Source organism: Antennarius striatus, chromosome 13 (genome assembly GCF_040054535.1).
Source record: "Antennarius striatus isolate MH-2024 chromosome 13, ASM4005453v1, whole genome shotgun sequence".
Classification (NCBI taxonomy): Eukaryota; Metazoa; Chordata; class Actinopteri; order Lophiiformes; family Antennariidae; genus Antennarius; species Antennarius striatus.
In genome coordinates, this window is record NC_090788.1 from 5735074 (window position 1) to 5753344 (window position 18271).

At 41.1% G+C, this 18271-nt stretch overlaps 2 protein-coding genes across 2 annotated transcripts; both read right to left on the reverse strand.

Annotated features, from left to right (window-relative positions):
* Window positions 1-541: 541 nt before the first annotated feature.
* p2rx5 (purinergic receptor P2X, ligand-gated ion channel, 5) lies at window positions 542-9869 on the reverse strand. Its single transcript, XM_068330957.1, has 12 exons — window positions 9727-9869; window positions 7340-7490; window positions 6618-6689; window positions 6425-6500; window positions 6243-6327; window positions 5974-6054; window positions 4769-4910; window positions 2828-2961; window positions 2632-2725; window positions 2473-2538; window positions 2225-2313; window positions 542-2130 (listed from the first exon to the last, which is right to left on the reverse strand). The coding sequence occupies exons 1-12, from the start codon at window positions 9855-9857 to the stop codon at window positions 1860-1862; spliced, it is 1392 nt and encodes a 463-aa protein (XP_068187058.1). The 5' UTR covers window positions 9858-9869; the 3' UTR covers window positions 542-1859.
* A 5132-nt stretch (window positions 9870-15001) lies between these two features.
* Window positions 15002-18193, reverse strand: ubb (ubiquitin B). Its single transcript, XM_068330864.1, has 2 exons — window positions 18038-18193; window positions 15002-17072 (listed from the first exon to the last, which is right to left on the reverse strand). Exon 2 carries the CDS (start codon window positions 17062-17064, stop codon window positions 15235-15237), a length of 1830 nt encoding a protein of 609 aa, XP_068186965.1. The 5' UTR covers window positions 17065-17072; window positions 18038-18193; the 3' UTR covers window positions 15002-15234.
* Between the last annotated feature and the right edge of the window lie 78 nt (window positions 18194-18271).

The window sequence follows — 18271 nt, forward strand, 5'->3', positions numbered from 1 at the left end:
GGGAGTTGTTTATGATGTCATGATTTGAAGTTGGACTGTACAGCATGCAATAATTTTGTAATAATAGATTTTGTACATTAGGAAAATAACTGAAGTGTATTTACCTTGTGCGTAGCCATACACTAAGAGTAGCTATGGCGTACCATCAACATGTCAATCTCTCTTGATACAGCAGAACCTACCTGATACAGCAAACAGACAAGATGGCAGGAGTCATAGCCAAACGAGAGGGACCGCAGTTCATCAGTGAAGTCGCTGTGAGAGGCAACGCTGCTGTGCTGGACTATTGCCGCACCTCCGTGTCTGCTCTGTCTGGAGCCACAGCTGGAATCCTGGGCCTGACTGGACTGAATGGCTTCATTTTTTACTTTCTGTCTGCATTTCTCCTGTCACTGCTGCTCATTCTCAAGGCTGGACGGAGATGGAAGAAATTTTTTAAGTCACGCCGTTTGCTCTTCACTGGAGGCCTCGTCGGAGGTCTTTTCACGTACATCCTGTTCTGGACTTTTCTGTATGGGATGGTGCATGTGTACTAAAAAGCTGTACAAAATTTAACCCTGAAGTAATCCCACCTACATAAACTAATTATATTGTCTGTCCTGCTGTTTTTTAGATGAGCAATTTGTGAAAGACTAAATGTTTCCATTATATGCTGTTGATTAGACAGAGGATGTGTCAATAATTGTAGTCTATAGAATGAAATTCTACACATCACCCATCAGTGACTTTTCTTTTATCCATAGCTGCTGTTCAATGCTTGGTTTCATTTGTCGAGAACAGTTGTTCTCGACATACTATGAGAGCCTAGTTTGTGTAACAGATCAAAATAGATTTCATTTACTCAAATTGTACGCATTTTGTATTCCATTTCATGTACACGACTATGGTTAGATAAGAAGTCTGATATCTGATTGAAATAAATACCTCCGCACCACCATTGTATAATCAACTCATCTATGAGGCAGTGCCATGTGACATCACAGAATCAACATGATAATCAGTTTCAAACAATTATCAATACAAAGGAAGAGGAAGAACAAACAGGAGAGTGGAGGGACTGCACATAAACATCTTGCACCATTCATTTACCAGTAGCACATCACAGCTGTTTCTTACAGCTTCATAAATACATTCAAATGTGAATAAGTTTATTGTAATGTTCATGGACAGCTGACTCACCCTACAACACTTTCACAGATCACTCAAATGTGTGTCAAAACAGGTACATGATGCATCCAAATGAAATGCATTAAGACAGTTCACACATTTTCATCTGAGTTGAATCCACGCTTCTGAAACAACTTTAAATATAGAAAGTATGTTGTGCATGTGGATTAACAAGAAATAGCTTTGCATTTCAGAAATGCATCTGCAATGTTTATCTAATTCATACTCACAGTTCTCATAACTCATGTGTAGATTCTAGTCTCATTTTTCCCTGTGATTTTCATCATGTAGACAAAAATAAAATCTCTGGCCCTGAAATGTTTATTTTGTCTGATCAAAAACCAAAACACCCAAATGAAACTAAACTGTAAAGCTGTTGGAAACCCATTTAAGTCTTACATGAAGATTTTTGTGTTCTGCCAGTCTAAAACAATATTACAGTACTCTTACATATAATTATTTATTGTTACCCAACATATCCCCACTATGGATCCTGACCACCTTACTGTCTATTTCTATAATGAGTCCTGGCCCACTTGCGAAATGTGGAAGAATTCTTTGGACCAACACATCTTCAACCAGGGCAAGCTTCGGTCTTGTGCTATGCCAGCAGTTGTGCCAGTAGGTGAGAGGCGAACATCAATCCACCTTTTGTAGCCTAACCGGTCATTTATTTTGTTCTTCCTGCAAACTCAATTTTGCGAAGAGAACGTGATGTGATTCCTGGGCTCTGCACGATGGGAAGGGAGAATGGAGGAGTATCGCTGTCCTGTGTTGCGTGGAATGGTCGGAACCCGGCTGTCCATAGGAAGCTGGCTGTCTGCAGTGGGAGGAGATCCCATCATAGGTTCAGTACCCTCTGCCTTCGTGGAGGAGTTGGCGGCCTCTTTCTCTGTGGCTGGTTTCCTGGATCTCCTTTCCCTGTGTCCTTGTTTCCCATCCTTTACTTTGTTTGGGTCTCCGCTGTTATGTACAGTGTGAGAGACACATGTCAATAAATGATGAAAAGTTAATAATAATAAAGATTGATTTTACAGCTGTGAGCAGTGAGTCATACTTGGAGCTGATGATTTCAAACTTTTTCTCTCTGTAGAAAGAGCTTGTGTTCATCATGTACAGCAGTATCATGTCACATGCAAAGGCCCCCTAAAAGAAAGAATGTAACATCAACTGGATGTTTGAATAGTGCAGAGCGCTGCAATTTTGTTACTGGCAATCATCCGTCACCCTGTAGTGGCATCAATATGTGATGTTTCTTTATTCATCTCAGTAACAACATCCCTAATATTTTAATAAATCACTCACAGCGCCCAGCAAGGCAAGGCCTGACCCGATGGCAATTATAGTAGGGACAATATTGAATTTTCCAGCCTGAAAAGCAATAAGAAACATTAAGTATAAGTCAATTACTGGAGTATTGTACTTCATTCAGGAAAAAACTGCTCAAACACATCACTGCTGTACCTGTCCGTTGATCATTATATCAAAACGAATCCCATATACTTTGTACAAAGTGCGAAATTTTACACCATTTTGATCCTTGTAATACCTCGTGTATCTGTAGGAGCAAATTCAACAGATTTAAGGTGGAATAGAATGAAATAAATCAGGTTAGACAAAGAGAGCAGGGTGGAGGCAGTGGACTGCAGAGGGGGTGTACCTGAAGTTGTATCCTGATGTGATCGAGTTGTTCAAATTCATGTCCAGACGAGTAAAGCTATACTCTGGATTACAATACGACGAGTCTTGGTCCAGATTACAGTTCCACTCGATGAGAATTCCTACAGACCCTCCCTGATGGGTAAAGACGTTCTGTTAATATTAGTGCAGCAGTTACACTGCCACATACTGTATTTGTTATAATGACACATATTTGTGTACTTTAAATTCTACAAGCTAAATCATGTTTATGAAGGCTTTGAACATCCACACAATCCAGTATGGATGTTCAAGTTGTGTCTAGCTTCATTGAGAAATATGTGTTGTAACTATAGTGTATGACCCAACAAGTAGCCTACTTCACAGCACACAGTTCCATCCATCAGTAACGTTATGTTCTTGTTTTGTGTCCTCCATTGTTAAATTTGGATTAACTTAAGTATGGTGAAGGTAATCTGCATAGTTTGAATGATATTTATCTTAATCTTAGTTTATTTTAATATAAAATACTTACTTGGCATTTCAAATAACAGTGATATTTCCCATCAAAGGATGACTTAATTCTACACACCAGGTGGCGTCATTTCCATTTAGCAAATCAGCAAAGTGAAGATTGTTGATGTTCTTATCTCTGAATTTCTTAAAGAGTTGAAAAAAGGTTGAAAAAAGTCTTTAAAGACTCAGACTGTTGACATTTAAGTTCACGTTAGCTGGCGAATCAGCTGTGAGTCTGAGTTGGATGCAAAGCGCAAAACGCAGCTGCAGCAGAGAAATCTGAAGGAACAACAGTAAACTAGACGAAGAATCTGAGTAAGTAACTTATAGCAGCTATAAGTAGCTTATAGCTGCTGGTAGCCAGTCAGACCTGGCAGCAATGGAAAAAGAGGGTTAAACCAGCTCAAGGCCTCTGAAGATGGATGGTAACCCAGCTGGAGACTCACTGGAGTCTACCTTGGGAACAAAGGCCCTGGTTGAAGAAGGATGGGTGACCACCTTCCATCGCTTGGAATTTAGAGTTTCATATTGCAGCAATGGTGGGAAGGCTTCAGCATGACCCCTTCCATACTTGACCCAGACCAGCAAAGAGATGTGCATGCTTGGAACTTGGGTTTCCACCAAAAGATGAGTCATCACCCAGAGCCAGGGTAGCATGGGGATGGGACGGTGACAATAACATTTGCCATAGAAAATAAAATGAGGCATTGAAGGCCAAACCTGCATTTCCACCAAAACAAGTATTTTAAACAAAAATGGATCCACCGAGATTGAAAAAACCTTTGTTCCAGAGCCAAACTTCAATCCAGAAGCGCCATGTCGATAGCTGTCATAGCGATAGCTGTCATGGCGATAGCTGTCACACATTAAAATATGTGACAGCTAAGAGTAAAAACACTGGTGAAACATTCAATATTCAAAATATTAAATTTTGTCAGCTAGTTTTAATTCTCAATGTTATTTTTGACATCAGCATGTACTGTTTACTTACTATTGGATCAAAAGACAGCCTTCTCCTGTTAGAAATCTGATCTTACCATAAAGTCAATCAAATGGCTTTGAGCTCATGGCATGTTTCTTTTGGTGGATGCGAAAGGGAAGAGGACAGGAGTATCAAATGTTTCCTGCAGAAGCTAAACTGGGGACATTACAGAAGAAGCCAGTTTATCCTCTTCCAGTCCCACACAGATTCCCATTCCCATAATATCAAGCAATCAGCCATCAGCCATTGCTTGTGTTGTCAATATCCTCAACACAACTGCCGTGCATAACTTCACAGAACAGGTGTGTGATTACATCAAGCTTTGCTTTTTGAGTTTGACTATTTGTGGAAGCAGAATCACAAACCGGAACAAATGGATTTCATTTGAATCATAACACCAATGATTTCAGTTGCTTACAGTCATCAGCAAATGACTGTAAGCAACTGAAATCACCCACTTTGTACCTTAACAGCCATTTCCTGGAAGTCGTTCCCAGTCCACCTGACAAGATCCCCGAGGCGAAAAATTGGGCAGTACAGATCACTCTCTTTGTCATAGGAGCATCTTTTCAGGTAGTTGTCGTCAGATGTGTCAAGGACGTTGGACCTGCAGCAGACACACAAGTCTTACTTTCAGTATCATCAACATGCATCATTGAGTATATCATGCAAAGTGTCACTAATCCTGTAAATAACAGGATTATAATCCCCCAGATAGACCGAAACAGGTTGCAGACAACTGGCTCTGCCAACTAAGAGTCACACATATCTGTCAACTTCTGACATTGTGGCTTTGACCTTTTGAGCTTTATTTTGGACGCAATTTTTTCTTGCTTATTCCATCCTTTATTTGTTATCATAGTGAATACTGACCACAAATTCAGACTGAGGCTACGATGTGGCAAATATTCTGAACTTCTAAACATGTAACAGTGACTCAATCTGAGTAAAAGGCTTTCAATTGTGTCCCCACGTCACCAACAACAGTCAAGTTTTAGTTGTACAGTGTTAAATCACAAGAAAAGTTATACCTCTACCTCTATTCAAGAACAACAGGTCCAAGCAACACTTTATTCCACAGATACCCAACAATCCTCCATGAGCTGGCACTTGGCAACAGTGTGTATATCAGTCAACCAACAGTAATACATCCTCTGGCTCAAAGGAAAGTGTAACTCCATGTGTCACTCTGTAGGAGCACAAAGTTGCCAGACATTTGGTGTAATATCCATCGAGAGAGAATTGTATTATGAGCCAGTCTTCATTAAGTGTATGAAAATCAAGAAGTGTATGGGGTCATGGGAGAGATGGCTGTGTAATGAGAATAAGATCCTGATGGATTAATTAGCCATGGTTATCGGCATCACTTTCCTGCTGGTCTTGGACAGACAACAGCAGAGAAGGCAGCAGGACGGCTCTGTGGGCTAGCCCCATCTGATCTGACACCTGTCCGGGGCACGGCCTGCTGTCAAGGACATCTCAGATGACAGACTCGCTGTCTCACTGCGCGCAATGCACAGACTGGTATAAATAGAAAGCTCTCTGCACCCTAAAGTTATTTCAAGCAGCCACTGGAACACATATATCCCTTTGCTCACTCTGTGATCTGTGTCATGATGGCTTTAAAGCGTAAGCACTTCAGAAATCAACTCCACTTAACGGCCACTCACTTGGAGAATTCAAACTTTGGAAACCTGATGAAATTCTTGATGTAGATGGTGAAGTTTTCGGCTTCACTCAGCAAGGGCTGTCTGGGGAACAGAGGAGACGGGTGGATGTGTGAGGGTAAAATAAAACAAGCAGGGGCAAACGGGGTGTATTGGTAATAAATAGAGCCTGTGAAATATCTGAGTCAGAGTGAGGGATCAGGGTAAGTGTTTGAGGAGCAGCACAGATTGGAGAGTCTCCAATGGTTTTTGTGGAGAGGAAAGGATCTCACGTGGGTCTCTGGTTGTATTCAACAGGACACCAGGCATGAATCTCACAGGTCCCAGTGCTGTTTAAACACACACCAGTCTTGATTCCTAACGGAGGGAGCAAAGGGTCGTCAGAGCATGAATTAAATTATTTATGGACTTTCATTTAAGAAAAATTTACACGAGTGCAACGAATGACCCTCACCATGACCAGCTATTACACTCTCCCCCTCCACACAATCATCATCACTTTGACATCGTCCATTTGGCACCTTGAAACTCTGCAAGATCAAACGAAAACATCTGGATATGAAAATGTATTCTTATGTGATTGTTGTAGTTTAACACCAGGAATTTAAGCTACAGGATGAGAAAAGTATTTGTCATCTTGCACTCACCTCAGCACATAAACCCAGCCTCTGATTGGGAGTTTCAATGTAATTTGTTACGATGAAGAACACCTGCTCACCCTACAAAATAAAATTAGATCCAGACAGACAAAATCGATTAGCTAAATGTTAAACAAATTACACTTTCAAGACGTTCAATGGCGTTAAATCTCTTGAGATAGAGGCGTAGGCTAATGATAAATTCCTTCTGACAGGAATGTAATTGGCAATAATTGGGGAGCGTTCAGGCATCAGCACTCTGCTCCGAAATCAACAAACAGACAGACAAATGAGATTTAATGCTAGCTGTTACACTTGTCTTCATATAATCCATTCGTAGAGGTACAAAAATAATATCTCATCTTTCTTATTATTTCTATAATTAGAAATACACAAATTTATGGTCCTAGGACTAATCTTTGGGGTAGGCAACGAGTGACGTAGCAAAGAGAGGAGTTCAAATCTTTGCAAAAGACTTATAGGTCAATTCAAAACCGGAACAACACAGATTTTTTGACTCCAGGATCGAAACGTTCATGTATTAAAATCCACTGTATTAAAATACTTCTGAAAAATCTAAGGAATTTCCATCAGAATTTTCCTTTCCATCCCAAACTTCATGGGTTTTATTAATCGGATAGGAGACCACCGCAGAGGAGGAACTTTTTCCAGCCCTTTTTGCATGATGAATTCACATTGGGCAGTCAGGTACAGTATGCAGGTAGACTTACATTTGGAGGTATGACATAATCCTCAGCATTCCAGATGTGAAGCCCACTCTCTGAGCTGTTGGTCAGTGTCACACCTTTGAGCTTGGTGATGACCGATGTCTGGATGGCCTCTTCTCTCTCCTGGTATCCTTTCTTTGCCACAAACACCCACCTGAAACATCCATTCAGCTGTCAGACTTCATCAAAGCCTCACTATGAATAAGTTGAACACATCACAGCATCATTAGTTTGTGCCTTTTATATCAACGTGGGTGCGATGCTCCACTATGGAATCTGTGAGCCCTTGTTGAGCAGAGTCTTTGTGAGGGTGTGCTGAGGGTTGACAGCTTTCACATTATAACTGTCATTAAACGTGTTCACTTCCACGTGTCAGATGAAAGGAATCACGGTGATATGTAAATATATCCTTGACCACATCATAACGCAGCTCCGCAGGGACAATACCGAACTATCTGAGAGTTATTTTGCACACCTTTATGCTCCTGGGAATGAAAGAACTATGTAGCGATGAAAAGCACAAATGCTACTATGGAGTCTCCAAGTCTCAAATTTGAAATATTAAAATCAGCATATATCCTATATTAGGATATAGGATATATACAGGATACAATAGATATAGAAACAGAATATCATGCGTTATTATAAAATATAAATATTTATTCCCTGCCACTGCCTGTTGCAGTTAGGAAATTAAATATTTGATGATTAAATATTTAATATTTAATTAAATATTTAATTTCCTAACTGCAACAGGCAGTGGAAATAGGTTAAATACAGAACAAATATACATAGAAACACGATATTACACATATTCATAAAATACAAATATTTATTCACTGCCACTGCCTGTTGAAGTCAGGAAATTGTATATTTGTTAACTCATCAGATTTAACATACATTAACATACATAAAGAGTTATGGGTGTCAGAACTGTGTGTAAAAATATACACACGGTTTAACCTTACATTTAAGAAACTGATGCAAATGTATGATGTTAACATCTACAAAAAAGCCTTGCTAAAGTCTTTCTTGGACTCTTTTGGACACCAAGTCTTGGGCAACGGAGGCTGGCCGGCTCGAGATCCATGTCAGGCAATAAATGTCGGGGTGTGAACTGACACACCCCGACAGTTCACCTCCTGAGTACTGCTGAGGTGCCCCTGAGAAAGGAACCGTCCCCTTCACCAGTTGCTCATCGGGGGTGCACCATGAAGGAGCTGCCCGCTGCTATGAGGGGCTGTCAGGGGCATGATATTTCAGTTGTGTGTGTGTGACAGTATTTTAGTTGTGTACGTTAATGTGTTTTGTTTCATATGTGTGTGTGAATGGTACATTCTGAATTATGTCCCTACCACCCCTCATAATTTTATCTTTAATCTTTAAAGTCAACAGGAAGTCATCTTCTTAGCCTGAAGGGTTTTTTTTGGGCTTTTTAACAAACTCCTTCAACAGGTTTGACCCGAACAACTTGAGATCTGGTCAGAATGATCTGAATACCTTAAAAATTAAATACAATATAATGAAAAGTTTTCTCATGTTTGTTTGTTTGTTTGTTTGTTTGTTTGTTTGACCAGGAAATAGGACGCTGTTCTGACTCCACTTCTCAAGGTCAACTTCGGCCTGAAGATGCCAATCATAACGCGGTATTACAGTTATAGCGCCACCTATTGGCGACAGGAGGCAGTGTCTTAATCTATCTTAATCAATTTTTTCCACAAAAACTGATTAAGATAGAGGAAATACATTTTATGGACGGTATGATTCCATACTGTTACAGCTTGAGTTTGAAAATGATTGTATTAGAACCTTTTTTTCTGTAGTTATAGCTCTAAACTTAAACTTGGCAGAATAAACTTAAACTTATCTGCCCAATTAAGATTTATGAAGCGATTTCCAATATTCTGACCATGTGGTTTCATGTTATTCATAAATATCTCTTCTTACGCATTTTTTTTTTGAATGGGAGACGGACATGGTGTTACTGGCCTTATTGATGACCGTGTCTTCATGCACTAACTGCGGTAAAGCCACCAAATGGATCATCTTACAGTTCGAAATAACTTTCTCAAACATTTACAAAGGTCAAACCAGATACTGTACCCTGTCCATACTGTCCCAGTCACCTGCTGCTGGTTTCAGTTCTCTCACCATACATCAGCCCACATCACAGTGGGACAGGTGAGCCTCGACCCACTCAAACCCAGTCTGAGGCTCCTCCGGGACACAAGCGCGTTTTAAAACGGGAAAAGCTCTGCATCATATCAACAATAGTAACGCAGTCAACACGTTGACAAGCTCAACTATTTTTAACCGTGAATCACTTTCTAAAAAGTTCTGCCAGCTTGATTCCACGCTGGAAAATGGGATAGATCGCAGTTGCAACTCACCCAATTATATATCCCAGCACTGCCAGCTGATAGAGTCGAAATAAAATTCCTATTTTCCTGTTTTCCGCTATGACATATTTCTCCGTCTTGTAGTTTAGGAGAGAGAAGAAGAACCCCCCCCAGCCTGCCATTCCTCCTCCTGCAGCGTCTCATCGACTGACACAGCAGGTCTGCAGCTCCAGCTCATATATGACTGCTGGGCAAACCCACACAAACAGAGGGGCTGCAAATAATCCAGTGTCTGTCCTGAAAGACCACCCCGATACATCTGGATGATGTTATTAGCGTTTGATTCAGAGTAAATGAAATTCCACTGGCATTCATTTAGAGACTTCATCATAGACTATTCTTGTGTGCTTTTGAAGTCATTTTGAGTTTACAATCATCATTCATATTTTTTTTAACGCAAATGTGGAATCTCTAATAAACCCCACTAATAAAATCTGTTTATTGTAATTGTGTACCATTGAAGGGAATGTGTGTGGGCTGTAGACAGTGTCCAGCAGAAGTGTTGGGAAAAGATGGGCAGATTCTGTAAATCCATTTGGTCAGAAAGAAAATTATGGTGTGGCAAGGCGAGCGGCTTGAAGCCGTTACCGACAACGCCACCTGGGGGCTTTCACCCCAGGATATGGACAAAACTTATGGATGTGCAGGTTTTGGATTGATTCAAGGCACACGGTTCAAGAATACTCCACAGGACCTGAGTGTGATTTCCAATTATAAAAAAAATGACTTTATTAAACATTTATTTTAAAATGAGGACAGACGGAAAGAATACTACAAATATGATTATAAAAGTATGAGGGATTACCAAAAACAGAGCTGGGGCTTACCACGACAGCGGTAACAAAAAGGGGAGAGATCCAAAAAAAAACTACACTGCACCCGTGACACAGCAAACCAAAAACGTGAATAAGGAACCACCACCAGGGGAACCGCTGCCGCTCTGGGCCCGCAGCACCTGTCAACGAAAAGAACACAATTAGAAACAAAGAAAGCAAGGCCACCCTCACACACGATAACCAAATAGCAATAAACCCAAAATAAACTGTTTAACACACAAATTATCCAAAAGAGGAAAAAAGAGATTACTACACAATAAATCAAATATAACCCACCAAACTGATCAATAATAACTCAACGGAAGAAATAACAGATGAATAAACTAAAAAAAAAAAGGGGAGAGTCTGCCCCTCCAATTAAAACCACCCTCCAGGGGTAGTGGCTCAGCGTCAATTAGAGGGTCGGGATGCCCTCTCTTGGCTCGCGTTGAGGACGCCGTATGATACGGCCTTGACCACCGGTAATGGTGTCTGGCCCGATATAGGCCGAATCAGCGCCGGATTGTGGTGGTGGAGGCCTCCAGATGAGCCAAACCCCGGAGCAGACACACAGATGCAGGGGGGGAAAAAATAACACAACGAACAGAGAACCAAGAACCAAGAACCAAAACAGCAGTGAGCTCTCAGTGGCGATGACGGCCGCGCACTGCAAAATAAACAAATTAACCTAATTAAAATACGACCATAGGACATTACAAAATAAAAAATTACAGATAAACATCCTACCGGAGAGCAGGATTGAGGTGTCACTCGCGGCAGGAGGAGGAAGCCCGCAGCCCAGACCAGGAGAGGTGGTTCTGGGAGAGATCCATAACCCATAACGCAACCAGACCTTCAGCAGCTTGATTTAAAAAGACAGACAACTAAGCGTCTTACCCTCAGGATGCGCACCGGCCCAAGGGAGACAGCCCAGGTCCCAGTAACACCACACTGCCGGACGGGGCAAAACCGGAGTAAATACAGGGCCCATACACTGAACAGATCGAGGAGAACGAGCATGCCTACCTTATTTTCCAACTCAACCGCTCACCGCAAAACGCTGCCACGCCCAGCTGTCAGCTCCGTAAAGGAGGAAGAGGAAGCGGAAAAAGGATGGAGAAGGGTCCGACCAGGTCTATTTATGCGGCACTCGCTAATTGTCGGCTACACTACCCCCTCACGGTGGGGAGTGTAGCACTATCCTGCCACAATGGCAATACAGGAATTTTGTATTTGTGATTAATTTACATGTTATGTTTTGGATTTTTTTTTCTTAATACCTTCAAGCTAAGCTAATTATGAAGTTATTGGTCATTTCTACATCACTGGGAACATTTGTTCTAAATAACCTTTAATTTCCATGCTTCTTGACAACTTTGTCCTGCAAATTTTGTGGTAAATTATTTGACTAATTTTATGAAATCTTTGTCTCATATAGTTTGTGCAGATGAAAATCAAACATGTTGAATAAAAGCCCACAATCACCAACCTGGGTAGCTACAAATCACTGGTTCTAAACTATAAAATGTACCCTGTCAGATTAAAAAAAACATCATAATGAATAAAATTACAGTGGTTTATTAGAGGAAACTGATATGCAACTGCGGCTTGGCTGAATTAGCGGTGAGACAGTGACATCCATTGGTTGCATGTGACATTTCACTTATCACTTCTAGTTCGAAAGCAGATGTACTTCTGAATTTTTGCACTAGAACCCTGATTGTAAGTAATGTAATGGAGCTTTTCAGTTAGCCAGGGTTTGGGTCTAGGCTACTGGAATTAGAGTTGGTTGAGTTGAACTAGACATGAAGCCTGTCATATACAAAATATTTCTAATCAGTAAGTCAATGCAAGCTATTTGGCGATGGTAGACTTGCATGATAGGACTTGACATTTCAGTCCATGTTTCAGATTTGGTAACGGTTCCGAGTTTTACTTAACTGAAGGTACATCAAACCTGCATCTTGGAACAATATATAAAGAAACTTGAGTATGTGCATCTAATCTCTACCCAACTGGATCTAAACAGGGAAGTACTGTACACTAAACCTCATGTGTTAGACAAATGTGCCAAAAAACAGCAAGAATCATCCTCTGTGGGTCAGATGGAATGCTTTTCTTCCTTGTCCTGGATGTTGACATTAATGTTTTCAATGGTGACTTTGTGATGGTCTTTCCAGTGAAGATCTGCACCTACGATAACAAATGAAGGCTTCTTTTAAAATATCTACAGTATGGTGTACAATAATTTATCTCCGTTAAGGACATCCTCCTTATAGAAGTATAGCACTAGTTACGAATGCTACCAGCAACTTAGAGCCCAACTTAAAATGGGTTGTTGTCTTATTTATTTACTTTAATCTCACTTTAAAAGATGGAAAGAGAAACAACATGTATTTGATGACTAAACGGTCGTGATTGTAATTTGAGCACCAGCACAACTTCCATTAAGATTTTGTTCACCCTCGTTTTGTTCAACCAATGTATCCCACTGAAGGACGAAGGATGCCTCAATTGATAATGTGTGAAAATAGCATTCATGTTATTGGTCTTCTTCATGATCGCTAATATAATTAATAACTAACGCACTATCCATAATTTAGGTGAACTGTACATGAATCTATTAACCAGTTGTTCTGGAGAGAGACCTCCAATAGAGATAGTTATGATGCTTGTTATCTCATACAGATATATTCTGACTCCCCCCCCACACACACACACACAACATTTCAGACATATGAATGATGTAAATTGGTTATTACTAGATACCAGCATTTAATTATTACTGATAAAATTACTTTTAAAAGGAAGACTGTACTCCCGAATTGTTTCAGACTACTGACCCAGTTTCCTCGAATGACACTTCCGGCTTCCTCCGGTTGCCAGGGTAACAGGTGGACGCGCTCAGGAGAGCATCGCCGAGCATTCTTCATTCACAATTGAATACAGTTCCCTTCTCAATTAGCTAAACCGTTCGTTATCAAAAAAAAATTACAAATGCAAAATACATGCGAAAGTAAAATATAAATTTGCGGAGGAATACCTTTGTTTAATAACTGTTGTGTAGCTTGTTCTCCGTTGTCATGTCATAGTACGAAAGAAGAAGTAGAATTATATTTAGAAGATTTTTTTTTCTTTCAAAAACACTTCAATCGCACTCAAACATTTTACAATCGAAGAAGAGGTCGACGACGAAGAAGAAGTAAAATATAAATATACAAATTTTGTACGATACTGTCAATAGTGTGCTTCATTGCTGCTAGTCTTAGATTCTTATTTTCTCCTACTGAGAGTAGGGGGTCAGACTAGCAGCGCTGTGAGGTGAAGGCCGTTGCGAGGATAAATAGCTGACAAATACAATAATCCGAATACCAGCATTATAACATTTAATTTTTGGGTTAGATGGCAAATACTGTACTTCATATCCATAAATCACATTACCAGTACTTTCCTTATTGATCACTATAATCTTTCCTAAATGGTCTTTCTTATTTGTTCAAATGTAGGTAACATTAAATAGAAATGGACACAATATGTAACAAACAACGGAAGAGACATCATGGAGGGCATAGAGTGGGGAGAACACAGTGATCATGTCAAGGTTTTATGATCATGGTATCCAGGTGCAAATTCTGCCTGAGTCACTAAATGATCATATTTGGTAAAAATATTGGGCAAATAAGGTGCTAATATAAATGACTACATTTAGTGTATGTTATAAATTACCATAACAAGACAAAAATGCTAGTCATATATTTGCTAACCATCCAGCATTAAGTATGGACACTGCTAAGTATGCCTGCTAACACCAGGTTATACGACAAACATGTAGATTGTTCTATTTTATTTGTACTAAGATCTGATATTAATGTGCTGCAGTTTGCAAAAATGTTGCCCATTTTCTTAGGGAACAATCAAGAACACTGTTCACCTTAAACAGGGCGTGATTGTTACGACCTGCAGGGGTGGGACAGGGTAGATAATAAACCTTCATTGTCCCACAGTGGGGAAATTTGTGAAAATTGATTGACTGCATTTTCTGAACTCTTTATAGATGGAAACATTCTCATCAACACACATCAAGCTGCTCCCACCTTGTCCTGATGCTCTCCAGTTCTTTATGCAGGTACTGCCGTTCACCTACACTGCCGTTTCACTACCTCAGTCACTTTAAAAAAAAAAAAATCTTGACATGTGAACTCAAGTCCTAAGGAAAATTCAGGTTTCATTGCCCCCCCCATTTTATTCATTGATTGTCTTTCCCCATTTCATAAGTGTATTGATTTAGTAACTTAATGTGACTATCACCGGTGAAATCGAGTCTTCTACTGAAATACTTGGTCATCATCTTAAAACTCTAATCTCATCTCCACCATCCATTTGTTAATACAGTAAAAACACTGTTTAAATCATGTATAATTGCATTTGCACAATTAACAACACCAGAAAGATATATTGAACCCTTTATTAACAGATGCTCAAACTTTTGGTCATGTTAAAGTCACATTCCTGTGTATAACAATTTAATATGGCATGTAGATGCATGTCATACATTGAATATTCTGAAAGAAAATACAATTGAAAACTTGTGAACTTTACTTGTCAACTAACTTCACTACCAAATTAATATGGCATGTAGATGCATGTCATATTTGTATATTATGAAACTCGAAACTTGTCAACTTTACTGGCCACCCCTCAGACGCAGGACAAGGTGGAGGGTAGATTCTTTCTGGATGTTGTAGTCAGAGAGGGTACGGCCATCTTCTAGCTGCTTGCCAGCAAAGATCAGCCTCTGCTGATCTGGGGGAATTCCTTCTTTGTCCTGGATCTTAGCCTTCACGTTCTCAATGGTGTCACTGGGCTCAACCTCCAGGGTGATGGTCTTACCAGTGAGGGTCTTGACGAAGATCTGCATACCACCCCTCAAACGCAGGACAAGATGGAGGGTAGATTCTTTCTGGATGTTGTAGTCTGAGAGGGTACGGCCATCTTCTAGCTGCTTGCCAGCAAAGATCAGCCTCTGCTGATCTGGGGGAATTCCTTCCTTGTCCTGGATCTTGGCCTTCACGTTCTCAATGGTGTCACTGGGCTCAACCTCCAGGGTGATGGTCTTACCAGTGAGGGTCTTGACGAAGATCTGCATACCACCCCTCAAACGCAGGACAAGATGGAGGGTAGATTCTTTCTGGATGTTGTAGTCTGAGAGGGTACGGCCATCTTCTAGCTGCTTGCCAGCAAAGATCAGCCTCTGCTGATCTGGGGGAATTCCTTCCTTGTCCTGGATCTTGGCCTTCACGTTCTCAATGGTGTCACTGGGCTCAACCTCCAGGGTGATGGTCTTACCAGTGAGGGTCTTGACGAAGATCTGCATACCACCCCTCAAACGCAGGACAAGATGGAGGGTAGATTCTTTCTGGATGTTGTAGTCTGAGAGGGTGCGGCCATCTTCTAGCTGCTTGCCAGCAAAGATCAGCCTCTGCTGATCTGGGGGAATTCCTTCCTTGTCCTGGATCTTGGCCTTCACGTTCTCAATGGTGTCACTGGGCTCAACCTCCAGGGTGATCGTCTTGCCGGTGAGGGTCTTGACGAAGATTTGCATGCCTCCCCTCAGACGCAGGACAAGATGGAGGGTAGATTCTTTCTGGATGTTGTAGTCGGAGAGGGTACGGCCATCTTCTAGCTGCTTGCCAGCAAAGATCAGCCTCTGCTGATCTGGGGGAATTCCTTCCTTGTCCTGGATCTTGGCCTTCACGTTCTCAATGGTGTCACTGGGCTCAACCTCCAGGGTGATGGTCTTGCCGGTGAGGGTCTTGACGAAGATTTGCATGCCTCCCCTCAGACGCAGGACAAGATGGAGGGTAGATTCTTTCTGGATGTTGTAGTCGGAGAGGGTACGGCCATCTTCTAGCTGCTTGCCAGCAAAGATCAGCCTCTGCTGATCTGGGGGAATTCCTTCCTTGTCCTGGATCTTGGCCTTCACGTTCTCAATGGTGTCACTGGGCTCAACCTCAAGGGTGATGGTCTTGCCGGTGAGGGTCTTGACGAAGATTTGCATTCCACCCCTCAGACGCAGGACAAGGTGGAGAGTAGATTCTTTCTGGATGTTGTAGTCGGAGAGGGTACGGCCATCTTCTAGCTGCTTGCCAGCAAAGATCAGCCTCTGCTGATCTGGGGGAATGCCTTCCTTGTCCTGGATCTTTGCCTTCACATTTTCAATGGTGTCACTGGGCTCAACCTCCAGGGTGATGGTCTTGCCAGTGAGGGTCTTGACAAAGATTTGCATGCCACCCCTCAGACGAAGGACAAGGTGGAGTGTTGACTCCTTTTGGATGTTGTAGTCAGAGAGGGTACGGCCATCTTCCAGCTGCTTGCCAGCAAAGATCAGCCTCTGCTGATCTGGGGGAATGCCTTCCTTGTCCTGGATTTTAGCCTTCACATTCTCAATAGTGTCGCTTGGCTCAACCTCGAGGGTAATGGTCTTGCCAGTGAGAGTCTTGACAAAGATCTGCATGTTTACACCTACAGTAACAAATAAGTGTCATTGCAAGCCAAATTAAAAATGGATACAGCAATAACACATTAAATGTAAAAGTATCACTCATATAGAGTTCACTTGACAATCATTGAATCATTCTGAAACAAAAATGAGCCATGAACCAAACGTACTATAATTACGGTGCCATTCCAGCCCCAGCGCCATTTTGAGATCCTATTGACCTCCCTCTTGTTCGGCTAGTTAACTCGCTGCTAATGGCGACACTAAATGTTGAGTCATTTCTATGACTAACAGCTAACCACTACTGCTCTAACTTCATCGACACCGACAGACCGACTGACTATGCGTTTAACTAAAAAACAAATACAATTCATTTCAACGTAAATCGCTAATCATTAAGCGATTACAATGTCGGCATTCGCGAATTACGCATCACCGTCAACTAGCCATAACATGTAAAACGAGGAGAGCTACAATCATCAAGTCCACCAAGTTTAAAAACACATTCCGAAACGGATGGCAAGAAAATCTTGACTAAAGAAAATATTTAAATATGTATTTAACTACATATTAAACGTAGTAGTAATATTCAGAAATGGCTTTCACAGTCCACAATCATATCACTAAATCATTCCAATACAAAAGGAAAAAGATGTGCGCCATTTTGAGATCATGTTGACCTCCCTTTTGTTCGGCTAGTTACCCGCTGCTAATGGACGACACTCGAAATGTTGAGTCATTTCTTTGACTAGCAGCTCACAACTACTGCCCCATTTTCATCAAAGTCGACGGCTAACCGTCTAAGACGTTAAAAAAATCTTATTCAATTTACTTCGAAGTAAACCGACAATAATTATATGGTTCCAATGTTCGTCACAAAGCGGTAACATGAAAAAACAGCGAAATTTACAAACGAAACAGGTTCACCGTGTGTAAAATGGCATTTCAAACTTACAGAATATCTTTAACCGAGAGAAAGAGAACTTACTTTTTTGAATCGGTCTGCTTCAACCTGTTTTAGACGAGCTTGCTTGTCTTTCCTTGAAGAATAATACCGCAGTGTGGGCGAACACTGGTTTATATACCGGAGGCGGTGTAGAGCGCCTGTCTGTATCCGTCCGCTACAGTTAAGATAGTCCTCCCTGTCTAAGAAAGATTAATTAAACACATAGTATTTTTTTTCTGCATTCAATATATTCATAAGCAACACTGTAACCCATAT

Bases quoted from the DNA above. Each gene is read 5' to 3' on its own strand.
- p2rx5 (XM_068330957.1), bottom strand. From the start codon at position 9,857: ATGGCAGGCTGGGGGGGGTTCTTCTTCTCTCTCCTAAACTACAAGACG. The intron at 6,690-7,339 runs GTAAGTCTACCT...TTTATTTTGTAG, and splicing joins ATTATGTCATACCTCCAAAT to GGTGAGCAGGTGTTCTTCAT. The intron at 4,911-5,973 runs GTGAGTGGCCGT...TGTCTGCTGCAG, and splicing joins CCAAAGTTTGAATTCTCCAA to GTCCAACGTCCTTGACACAT.
- ubb (XM_068330864.1), bottom strand. From the start codon at position 17,064: ATGCAGATCTTTGTCAAGACTCTCACTGGCAAGACCATTACCCTCGAG.